This window comes from Panicum hallii, chromosome 7, assembly GCF_002211085.1.
Source record: "Panicum hallii strain FIL2 chromosome 7, PHallii_v3.1, whole genome shotgun sequence".
Taxonomy (NCBI): domain Eukaryota; kingdom Viridiplantae; phylum Streptophyta; class Magnoliopsida; order Poales; family Poaceae; genus Panicum; species Panicum hallii.
In genome coordinates this window covers 14707021-14719815 of record NC_038048.1, presented here as the reverse complement: position 1 = coordinate 14719815, position 12795 = coordinate 14707021, and the positions used below count along the sequence as shown (strand labels likewise).

The 12795-nt window shown below is 44.4% G+C and overlaps 1 protein-coding gene across 1 annotated transcript in view; it reads right to left on the bottom strand.

Annotated features, from left to right (window-relative positions):
* Nucleotides 1-11062, bottom strand: part of LOC112900499 — a gene marked incomplete at its 5' end in the record, with an annotated part of 94069 nt that extends 83007 nt beyond the window's left edge. The window contains 3 exons of the mRNA XM_025969360.1: nt 9443-9841; nt 10259-10334; nt 10497-11062. Of these exons, the coding sequence (XP_025825145.1) occupies nt 9443-9841; nt 10259-10334; nt 10497-11062 (1041 nt within the window). The remainder of the gene's footprint in view (nt 1-9442; nt 9842-10258; nt 10335-10496) is intronic.
* Nucleotides 11063-12795: the final 1733 nt, after the last annotated feature.

Below are 12795 nucleotides of genomic sequence, written 5' to 3'. Positions count from 1 at the left end.
TGAGTATGCTAATACTCAGCAAGACTTACCCGCTCATGGTATACTTAGCCATGTACCTAGACTTATGCAGGCTTTTCAGGTTTTGGGTAGAGTTTTCAGCTGAAAAGCAACAAAGAATAGATCCTTAATTTCAACTTTTAGCTTTCAGGTTATAGTTGATTAACCATTCTAGGTAAGCACCTATGTCTACTCAAACATGGTAGTATCTTTAATCAAGTCATCATCTTTGACAATCACATAGTTGCTCTTGTTACTCTATATGGCAAAGGGATTAAGTAGTCTCAATCTCCGCGAGAAACGGACGATTCCTGAATCGAATTTCAAAACCTTGCAAGGGTAAACCTAACACACACGCTTGGAACACCAAAGGGTCATTCCAAAGCAACAGTTTGCCTTTCATTCCGACTCGTGGATCAGATCCACCACAAGCGACTGTAGGACCATACGCACTTCCAAAGTGCAGGATGTACGTCTGTAGCGCGACTACAAAATCTGTACTCCTGGTTTCCCAGCAACACGTATTCCTACACGTCGAATCAAGTAACCGAAAAAACCAAAATAAGAGTGGTGGGAGGTATGTCCACTCCTCGGGCCGATTGGTTACTAGGCTTACCACTTACCATATTTCACGGCATGTGGCTACTACTTTCAAATGCTTAACCACCGCTACCACACACTGCGACCTTATCAATTTCCACAACACAGACGGGGTATCACCTCAACCATGATACCTCACAACACTCCCGTCGGTCATCCTTAGAGTGATAACAGGAATGTAAACATCACAACTCCTATATCGCGCGAGTGATAGGGAATCACTCAACTTCTACCGGTCCTATTAGCATAGCAGCTAATCGGACTCCAATGCTAATATTCAATACAATGGTTCCTAGGAAAAATGCAACTAGGGTATCAAGCAATTCTTAAGAACTTAATGCATAGAAATGTATAAATAGATATAAATGGCAGTGTAGGAAAATAGTGGGTTATGTCCGGAGCTTGCCTTCTTGCGTAGGATTGGGAACAGTAGGGTCAAAATTGTCCGAACTTTGGTTCGTAGCTTCAGTTAAACCTTCGAAGGCGTTCCCGGGGTCTTCAGCTGATTCCACTCCTTGTTCCAGGATGAGCTCATAGTCACCATCGGCGAGAGTAGTCAAGTCTACATGATATGCAAAGTTATAAGTTATGGAAAGCATATACTTTTATTTTAATTCCCTATAAAGTTGCAATCCAAAGGAAGTAGAACTTATTTATTATATATAACATTTAGTTCTGCACTGGGCAGTCATTTAACGGGTATTAATTATTTTATCTAGATACATTAAATAGCCAGGTTAACTCTACTAAGTATCTAACTAGTGGCATGGGGCAACAGGTTGGGGGGTTTCCATTAACTATATCAAAAAGCTTTATTCATTTGCTATACCAAGTATTTATATAAACCCTATGCTAATATTAAATTATGGACTTATTATAAGATGCCCAAATTATTTTAGTTGTTTGACCTCTAATCCTAGGTTGGGAATTTTATGGCAGGTTATATTAGTTAAAACAGAACCGTAGAACATTTTCATAATTTTTGAGCATTTAAAATCATAGATATAAATTTTATAAGGTTAACTATGTATTATTCATAATTAAACTCATATAGTAGGAGAATACTTATTTAAATAATAGGATAATTATTTTTCTTAAATTTTACATGTTAAAAGAAAACTAACACCACTGGTTTCACATTTTTATCATTTTTCTATCAATTACTATGCATTCTTTAAGCCTACAACCAATTAAACTTAACATTTAAATAAGAGTACAAAATATTCAGAAACTGAAGTTCATTCCTTAAGTAAAGTTGTAGATCTGTAAAAGAGGATTCTAACAAATTTTAGTTTGTATTTTTGTGATTTTTCCTTGAATTGATATGGAATTTCAAAGCCTGTATTAGAAATCACACTAAGGGGTCCTTTCAGCACTATTTATCTGAGTCTAGGGCTTTGCAGATAGCCCCCTAGGTTTTTATTTCTTCTAACCCGAGGTCCCTGGGTGAGAGACAGACGCAGAGCAAAGAAAGGACGGCCGTGTTCCGGCGAGACAGGTCGCCGGCGGCGAGGTCCGAGGGGAGGAGAAGACTCTGGAACTCACGACGGTTCGGGTGCACCTCTTGTCGTGGACTGGGGTGGTTAGAAAGGTGGATCTCGACGAGGACCCGAGGTGGCGGCGGAGAGGTCACCGTCGACAACGAGGCTCCGGCGATCAACGTCGGCAGGGAACCTGCGCACGAGCTTCAGTGAGTCATGGGGAAGGTGTAGATACAAATAATTGGGAGTATACGCGTTGAATGAGGGGTAATCGACGAGGACAGTGGCGGCGGCGGCGAGGATGAATACCGGCGATCATCGGGAGGAAGATGTAAAGCACTAGAGACTTCACAAAGTGGTCGTAGAGCTCCGGGGTGATGATGTGGTGCTGGCCAGGGAGTTGTGGTGGTGCGGGAAGGCTCGGAGTGAGCTGTCCACGAGGAGCAGGAGGCGGCGGCGGACGGTGGCCGTCGGTGAGGATTGCCTCGGTGGAAATTGGGAGATGGCTGGGGCTAGGAAGCACGAGTGGAGGTTGGGAAAGCCTGCGGAAAAACTAGCGGGAGCAATGGATGGCATGTGACTGCTGCCCACGGTGGCCCGTGGCCACCGGAGTGGAGGAAGAAAGGGCGGCGGGGAAATTCGGGTCGGGCGCTCGAAAATTGGCATTGGGACTGAAGGAACGGAGTGTAGAGGTTGGTGTGGTGCTACTGCGTGCAAGAGATAGAGGCTTAAGGCTCTGCGGTGGGCTGTCCACAGCGACGAGGAGGTGGCGGCTGGCGAGCGTTCGGGGATGCTGTGGCGCGCGCGCGGGAGGCCACCAGGGGAGAGGAACAGGACCGGGAGAGGAAGAGAACGACGCGTGGAGGAAGAGGAAGCAGGAGGTGGACGGCGATAGCCTGCACAGCGGCGACCGGAGGGGAACCACTGCCGGCGGCAGAGCAGAACAGAGCAGGGGCCCACGTGCGCGAGGAAGAAGAAGAGAGGGGAGAGGTCCGGGGGACTTATTTGAAATTTTCAGAAAGTTCAAGGTCCTCTCGGTAAACCAAGATTTCTCACTGCTACAAAGGTCAAATAAGAAAGTGCCCAAAATGAAAGTTGTAGAGTTTTTCAAACTCTACAACATTGTTTTAGGGCTCAAGTTCAGAAGTTCAAAGTTTACAGCTTTTTAGGTTAAGTTTTTGAATAAAGGTAGAATTTGAATTACCTTTGTATTTATCCAAATAAATTTGATCAAATTTTGGGCATGTTTACAAATTTTCCTAGATGTCATGATTACTTGTATTTTTACATATTAGTCCTTAAGTAAACCTGAATTTTACTTTCATATTTCACTCATTTCACATGTAAGACCTTAGATTGTTGTTTTAATCACACATAGGTCCCTAGTCTCACACAAAGGTCTATTTTTCTTAGATTTTAACCCATCTTTTACACTTTCTTCCCTATGGTCAATTAAATTTGACAATTGGTAATATATTTACCCAATTACACTCAAGGACCTATATATTTCATAAATTCCAAATATACCCCTAATTCTCTGTATATCTCACATACATCATGGCATGCATATATCTCACTAATACCTAGTGTCTATATTTCTAATTACCTGAATGTTACATGTTCGGTGTAGGATAGATCAGGTTCGATCTCAATGGCTTTTGATTTAACGATCTCAGTAGGCACTTTGATGCATTTCTTGAGTTGAGAGATATGGAAGACATCATGAACGGTAGCCAACTGAGAAGGGAGATGAATTCTGTAAGCCACTGGGCCACAGACTTCAAGGATTTCGAATGGTCCGACATATCGGGTTGCTAACTTTCCATTTTATGCCGAAACGCTGAACACCTTTGGTAGGAGATACTCGAAGATAGACAAAATGTGATATCCAGGTAGTTAGACAACTAGATACTAAGTTTGGGTGTAATATATGTAAGCAGGATATAGTGTATACAAGTTGTACGAAGCAATAAGGGTATATTCATAAATTATCAGTTTTATAAAGTTTCATGTGCAAGTGTGTGAAAATGATCCTAAGTGTCAAATTTCAGATGGCTATAGAAAAGGAAAGAGCAAAAGTTAAATAAACACTAAGGGAAATAGACTTTATATGAAATTAAGGACCTTTATGTAATTAATACAAACATCTAAGGATTTACATGTGAAATGGTAAAAAGATAAAAGGAAAACTCAGTTTTACTTAAGGACTAAAATGTAAAAAGAACTAGTAATGATGACTGCAGGAAAACTTGCAAAAAGACCCTAAACATTAAAGCATTATGTTTGAATTACAAGACAAAGTTTATAATTTGAATGGTGCTCTAAAGTTTAAAATAAAACTATATTCTTTGAGATTTTGAACTTGAACCTTAAAGCAGTCTTGTAGGATTTGAAATTTTCTACAACTTTGATTTAGACACCTTTCTCATTAGACTTTTCTATCAATGGGAAATCTTAGTTTACAGAGGGGTCCCTGGAATTTTTGGAATTCACAAACTAGTCCTCCTGACATCTCTCTGCTTCTTCCTCCTCTGACCACCGCCGCTTCCCGCTCTGTGCTGCTCCTGCCACCGCCGTTCGCCGCCGATGCCGCGCCCCGAGCGCCACCACCAGCTGCCGTACTCGTCCACGCGTCGTTTCCCTTCGATCCCGACCTCTTTCCTCTCCCCTGGTGGCTTCTCCCACGCACGCCACGACGTCCCCGAGCCATCTCCGGCCGCCACCTCCTCGCCGTCGTGGACAGCTCGCTGCAGTGCCTTAACTTCCTCCCTTTCGCGCGCAGCAGCACCACAGCAACACCTACGTGCTGTTCTGCTACTCCCAGCGCCCATTTCCCCGCACCCGAGCTACATTTCCTCGCCGCCGTCTTCCTCCGTTCCGGCCGCGCACTGCACGTCCGTGGGTAGCCCACACCGGACCTCCTCCGCCCTAGCCAATACTCGCACCAGCTTCCCCGTGACTTGTTCGAGCTCGACGACCCCCTGATCCTCCCCAATTTCAACTGGAGCCCTGTCCTCGACGAGCGCCGCCGCCGTCGCTTTCGGCCTCCACCGTGGGCATCTCGCTCCAGGTACTCCCGCGCCCCCACGACCCATTAATCAGCACCACATCATCATTAGGAAGCTTCACGACCCACCAATTTGAATCCTAAGGCCTTACAGCGGCTCCCCGACGATCGCCGGAATCTTACCCTCGCCGCCGCTGCTTCGGTCTCCGGCGATCCCTCTCGATCCAGCATAATTTCTTTCAATTGATGGCACGTACACGTTCCCCGTAACCCACTGGTTCTCATGCGCAGGTTACTGGCCGACGTTCATCGCCGGAGCCTCGCCGTCGACGTTGACCCCGCCGCCGTCGTCTCGGGTCTCCGTCGAACTCTACCCATCCGACCACCTCAGCTCTCGACACCTGGTGCATAAGAACCCTCGTGAGCTCCTGTTCCTTTTCCTCCCCTCAGACCTCATCGCCGGTGATCACCGTCGCCGGAACACGGCCGCCACCGCTTTGCTCTGTTCGGTTCCCAGCCCAGGGACCTCGGGTTAGAAGGAAAAGAAATCCAGGGGGTTAAGTGCATAGCCTAAGACTCAGTGGAATAGTAGCCAGGGACCTCCTTATGTAATTTTTGCTGTCAACTTAGAAATACCATATCTCTTCAAGGAAAAATCATAAAATAGTAAACTAAATTTTGTTGGAATCTTTAGACAAAGATCTGCAACTTTGCTTTAAGGGTCGACTGCAGTTTTTGAATGTTTGATGATCTAATTTAAATATCAAAGTTAGTTACTTGTAGGCTTAAGAAATAAATAGTAATTCATAGAAAAATGATAAATTAGTAAAACCAGTGCTGATAATTTTCTTTTAACATGTAGAATTGAAGAAAAATAATTAACCTTGTACTCTAGTATTATTTTCTTGTTGTATAAATTTTGTTAGGAATAAGGAGTAGTTTCCTTAGCATAACTAATAAATATAGTTTTAAATATCCTAAAATCATGAAAATAGATTAAAGGTTCTATTTTATAATGTTATAACATGATATTAAATTTTCAATCAAAGGTTAAGTATTAAATAAAATGGATATAATATAATTGATTTTAATACAATGATAACTTAAAGTTCATAAATTGTGAGGTCAATATGTAAAGCTTTTTAATACAAATGTTAAAAACCACCCCACTTGTTGCTCCATGCTACTAGTTAGTTAATTAGTGTAATCAACCCCGTTGTCTAATGGATTTAGATAAAATAATTCATACTCGATAAATGACTGCCCAGTGCAGGGTAGTTAACTTATCATCGTAATGTAATTTTTCTTAGGATTGGATTGCAACTTTATTGTGAATCATTATAAAAATATCTATACAATTTCATAACCGGTAACCTTGCATCAAATATAGACTCGACCACGCTCGCTGACGGGGATTATCAGTTGATCCCGGAACAAGAAGAAGGTTATTCTGAAGACCCCGGGACTCTTGTCGCAGATTTCTCTGAAGCCTCGAACCAAGGTTCGGAAGATAATAGTTTGACTAACCCCAACCCTGCTAGCGAAGGCAAGCCCCGGACATGACCTCTACTTTATTACACTGCAACCTATATTATCTATTTATATTTTATGCATTAGGTCCTTAGGAGTTGTTTGGAAAACTTAGTTGCATTACTCCAGGAACCAATGTATTGAACACTAGAAATTGAGCCCGAATAGCTGCTCTGCTTACAGGACCGGTAGAATTCGAGTGATTTCCTGTCACTCGCGCGATATAGGAATTGTAATGTTTACATTCCTGCTATCACTATAAGGATGCCGGACGGGAGTTTTATGAGGTATCATGGTCAAGATGATACCCCGTCTGTGTTGATGAATTTTGATAAGGTCGCAGTGTGTGGTAGCGGTGGTTAAGCGTTTGAAAGTACTAGCCACATGCCGTGAAATATGGTAAGCGTTAAGCCTAGTAACCAATCGGCCCGAGGAGTGGACATACCCCCCACCACATGTATTTGCTTCTTTTGGTTACTTTGTTCGACGTGTAGGCATATGTGTTGCTGGGCAACCAGGAGTACGGGTTTTGTAGTCGCGCTACAGACGTACTTCCTGCACTTTGGATGTGCATATGACCTGCAGTCGCTTGTGGTGGATCTGATCCACGAGTCGGAATGAAAGGCAAACGGTTGCTTCAGAATTTCCCTGTGGTGTTCCAAGCGTGTGTGTTAGGTTTACCTTGCAAGGGTTGAATCTCGATTCAGAATCGTCCGTCTCTCACGATGTATGAGACTGCTTATCCCCTTTATCACATAGAGTAACAAGAGCAATTATGTGATTATTAAAGATGATGTTTGAGTAAAGATTCTACCATGTTTGGATAGCTATAGGTGCTTACCTAGAATGGTTAAACAGCTAGAACCTGAAAGCTAAAAATTGAAAATAAGGATCTACTCTTTGTTGCTTTTCAGCTGAAAACCCTACTCAAAGCTAAAAGCCATCATGAGTCTAGTTATGGGCTAAGATATACCCAATTCCGGGTAAGTCTTGCTGAGTATTAGTATACTCAGTCTTGCTTTGTTAATTTACTTCAGGTAACCCTTCTGATGAGCCAGCGTTCATTACACCGTGGCCTTACCCTTTGCCTGATGGTTGGTCCGTGGAATGGGATCCGTCCCCGGCCAACACAGACCCCACCGAGTGATTTTATGCCAGGGCTAGTGATAGAGTCGGAGTGCCCGATCTTTCGGTGAGTGGAGTTAATTTCGATCTGGTGGAAGATGACCCTCACGATCCGACTACGACGAGCGAGCCCGAAGCGCCAATGCAATCGCTGAACCAACTTCCTGTGGTTACCGACCTTGTTGATGCAAGATCAGCCTGATCACGAAGATCGTTTCCTGCACGCAATCGAAGAACGAACAAGAAAAAGATGCGAGCAATCACAATATCACTCGAAGGTGGAGTTCTGAATCTCACGAGGACAGCGCGTATTTGCGCGTGTTCGAGAGTAGCTAAGCTAGATGTAAAACAAAACTCAAGTCTGGAAAGCAATGATGACTCTATCTAAATAGAGGAAGGAGGGGCGCAACCCTAGGAAAAGGGCGGCCAGGAAGGGGGCGCAGCCCCTAGTGGTGGTCAGCCCTAGGCGCCCACGCAAAGGCCTCAGTTGGGCCAGCATCTATTCTTCTGGGCCTTCGTTCTTCAGTAGCATGACGAAGTTTAGTTCTCTTGCACGGGCCCGAGTGATTGGCCCAAAAGGAGGTGGCACCTGGGGTGGAGGAGCATCTGGTGTCGCCGGAAAAGGTGCTGCTGGCGTAGACGTACTCATGTTGTAGTTGATGTCCTCATCATCCTCCCCTTCTAGAACTGAAGTCGTCCTCGACGGCAACTCCTCATCCTCGCCCACATATGGCTTCAAATCTGCAACATTAAAACTAGTGGAAACACCAAGCTCCGCAGGCAGGTCAAGGACATAAGCATTATCATTAATCTTGGTTAGCACCTTAAAAGGACCAGCAGCACGAGGCATCAATTTAGAACGGCGTAAAGTAGGAAACCGATCCTTTCTCAAATGCAACCAAACCATATCACCAGGTTCAAAAGTGACAAGTTTTCGACCTTTACTACCAGCAACCTGATATTTAGCATTAGCAGCAGCAATGTTTTGTTGAGTCTGTTCATGCAAATTAATCATGTGTTCAACATGGGCAACAGCATCTATGTGTGGGGCGTCCGCAGCATCAAGCGAAAACAAATCAATAGGCGCCCGAGGAATATAACCATAAACAATCTAAAAAGGGCACATCTTTGTAGAAGAATGTGTTGCATGATTATAAGCAAACTCAACATGAGGCAGGCAATCTTCCCAACGTTTCAAATTTTTGTCTAAAACAGCCCTAAGCATGGTTGACAAAGTTCTATTAACCACCTCAGTTTGTCCATCAGTCTGAGGGTGACAAGTTGTGCTAAACAGCAATTTAGTTCCCATTTTATTCCAAAGTGATCTCCAAAAATAACTGAGAAACTTAGCATCACGATCAGAGACTATTGTATTCGGAATACCATGCAAACGAATAATCTCGCGAAAGAACAATTCAGCAACACTGCTAGCATCATCAGTCTTATGACATGGTATAAAATGAGCCATTTTGGAGAATCTATCAACAACCACAAAAATGCTATCCCTCCCCTTCTTAGTTCTAGGCAATCCCAAAATAAAGTCCATAGAAATATCAAGCCAAGGGGAAGTAGGGACAGGCAAAGGCATATACAAACCATGGTTGTTCAGTCGTGACTTAGCTTTCTGACAAGTAGTGCAGCGGGCAACAAGGCGCTCGACATCACGGCGCATCCGGGGCCAAAAGAAATGGGCGGCCAGTACCTCATGCGTCTTGTAGACGCCAAAGTGTCCCATGAGACCGCCTCCGTGTGCTTCCTGTAACAACAAAAGACGAACCGAGCTTGCTGGAACACACAGCTTGTTAGCGCGAAACAGGAACCCATCCTGCATGTAAAATTTGCCCCATGGTTTGCCTTCCATACAATGAGCTAAGATTTCTTTAAAATCAGCATCATCAACATATTGATCTTTCACAGTTTGCAAGCCAAAGATTTTAAAATCTAACTGGGACAGCATGGTATATCGACGAGACAAAGCATCGGCAATGACATTTTCCTTCCCATTCTTGTGTTTAATAATGTAAGGGAAAGACTCAATGAATTCTACCCAATTAGCATGACGACGGTTCAGATTTGTTTGGGTACGAATATGTTTCAAAGCCTCATGATCAGAATGGATGATAAACTCGCGATGCCAAAGATAGTGCTGCCATGTTTGCAAAGTGCGAACTAAAGCATAAAGCTCCTTATCATAAGTAGAATATCTCAGGCTAGCACCGCTTAATTTCTCACTAAAATAAGCAACCGGTTTTCCTTCTTGTAACAAAACAGCACCTAGCCCAATACCGCTAGCATCACATTCAAGCTCAAACACTTTATTAAAATCGGGCAATTGCAAGAGGGGAGCATGTGTTAACTTATCTTTCAAAGTGTTGAACGCTACCTCCTGCGAGTCGCCCCAAGCAAATGGCGCACCTTTTTTTGTAAGCTCGTGCAAAGGGGCTGCAATGGAGCTGAAATCACGGACGAACCGACGGTAGAACCCTGCAAGTCCAAGAAAGCTCCGAATCTGTGTAACCGTCGTCGGTGTAGGCCATTCCCGAATGGCATCAATCTTGCTGCTGTCCACCTCAATGCCCTGCGGAGTCACAACATAACCAAGAAACGAAACACGTTGCGTGCAAAAGATGCATTTTTCCATGTTACCAAATAAGTGAGCTGCACGCAACGCATCAAAAACAGCACTCAAATGTTCTAAATGCGCTTCCATAGTCTTGCTGTAAATAAGGATATCATCAAAATAGACAACAACAAACAATCCTATGAAGGGCCTTAGAACTTCATTCATCAAACGCATAAAGGTGCTGGGAGCATTAGTCAAACCAAACGGCATAACCAACCATTCATATAACCCAAATTTCGTTTTAAAAGCCGTTTTCCATTCATCACCCAGTTTCATTCGAATCTGATGGTAACCACTACGCAAATCAATTTTAGTGAAAAGAATGGCGCCACTAAGCTCATCTAGCATATCATCAAGGCGTGGTATAGGGTATCGATAACGAATGGTGATGTTATTAATAGCGCGACAGTCTACACACATACGCCATGAGCCATCTTTCTTTGGAACAAGTAACACAGGAACTGAGCAAGGGCTAAGAGACTCACGAATGTAACCCTTGTCAAGCAACGCCTGCACCTGGCGCTGGATCTCCTTCGTCTCATCCGGATTTGTACGGTATGGTGCTCGGTTCGGAAGCTGTGCGCCGGGAATGAGATCGATCTGATGCTCAATTCCACGGAGCGGGGGAAGACCCGGTGGTAAGTCCTTGGGAAAGACATCAGCGTACTCCTGTAAAAGGTTAGCAACCGCAGGAGGAATATCCAAAGATGGTGCATCATCAAGTGAAACGAGCATACTAGAGCATACAAGTGCATAGCAGGGCAAGTGAGCATCGCGGAGATCATCAAAATCAGCACGTTGAGCAAGTAAAACAGGAGCATTCAACTTGATTTCAGAATTAGAAGTCGATGGTGATGGTTCAAGTTGTTTAGCATTCCTAGCAGCTCGAGCAAGATCATCTTTAACAATTTGTTCAGGTGTCATTGGATGTATAATTATTTTCTGACCCTTAAACATGAAAGAATAATGATTCGAACGACCATGATGCAAGCTATCAGTATCATATTGCCAAGGTCTACCAAGTAACAAAGAGCATGCTTCCATGGGAATAACATCACAATCGACAAAATCAGAATAAGCAACCATGGAGAAAGGAACACGCACGGACCGTGTTACTCTAATTTTGCCACCATCATTAAGCCACTGAATGTGATATGGATTCGGATGCTTACGAGTGGGTAAGGACAACTTCTCGACCAGCACGGTACTCGCCAAGTTGTTGCAGCTGCCGCTGTCGATGATGATGCGAATCGACCGCTCCTGCACAACGCCCTTTGTATGGAACAGAGTGTGTCGCTGATTCTTCTCGGGCGGGATGACCTGTGTACTAAGAACATGCTGCGCAACAAGACTTTCATACCTATCGGCGTCGCCCGGGTTGACATGTAACTCCGCCTTAGCTGCATGGTCAGTGGCAAGCATAGTATGATGAGTGTCCTCGGAATCACTAGCGGACGAGTACTCACCATTGTCACGTATGAGCAAGGTGCGCTTGTTTGGGCAGTCCCGAATCATGTGCCCAAATCCTTTGCAACGATGGCACTGAATATTCCGTGTACGTCCTGTGGAAGGAGCAGCGCCTGTGGACGGGGGTGCTGCAGGTTTGGTCGGCCTCTCGCGTGGTGTAGTGCTGGTCGTGGATGGCGCATGCAGGGCAGGTGTCGAGCTGGTTGCCGGGCTTCTTCCTGCAAAAGAGTTAGAAAATGTCTTCGAGCGGCGACCCTGCACTTCACGTTCAGCTTTGCAAGCATATGCAAACAATGTGGTCATATCATTATATTCCTTATAATCAAGTATGTCCTGAATTTTGCGGTTCAAACCACCGCGAAAACGTGCCATAGCAGCGTCGTCTGTCTCAAACAAACCACAACGAATCATACCTTTTTGTAGCTCCTGATAGTAGTCCTCAACAGATTGTTGACCTTGTCGAAAGCACTGCATTTTTTCAAGCAAATCTCGTGCATAATATGAAGGGACAAATCTGTGTCGCATGGCAGCTTTTAATTGAGTCCAAGTGGTGGGAGGGGGATGTTTTTGCTTATATTCACGCCACCAAATTAAAGCAAAATCAGTAAATTCACTAATAGCAGCTTTAACTTGAGAACTAGCAGGAATGTCATGGCATGAAAATTTCTGGTCGACCTCTAGTTCCCAATCAAGATATGCAGCAGGATCATATTTGCCAGTAAAAGATGGAATTTTAAATTTAATCTTAGCAAATGGGTCATTATGTTGATGACGTACCACACGGCGGGCACGACCGCGGCGAGCTCCCTCATCCGGCTCCGTGTCACCGCCATAATCCTGCTGCAACTCCGTGATCGTTGTGTTCAATGCGTCTAGCCGTGCCACAATGGTGTCGAGCATGGTCCTAGCGGCCGTCTGAGCGAGGTCGAGCTGATCGAACCTCTCTGTCGATGACGTGATCGTCG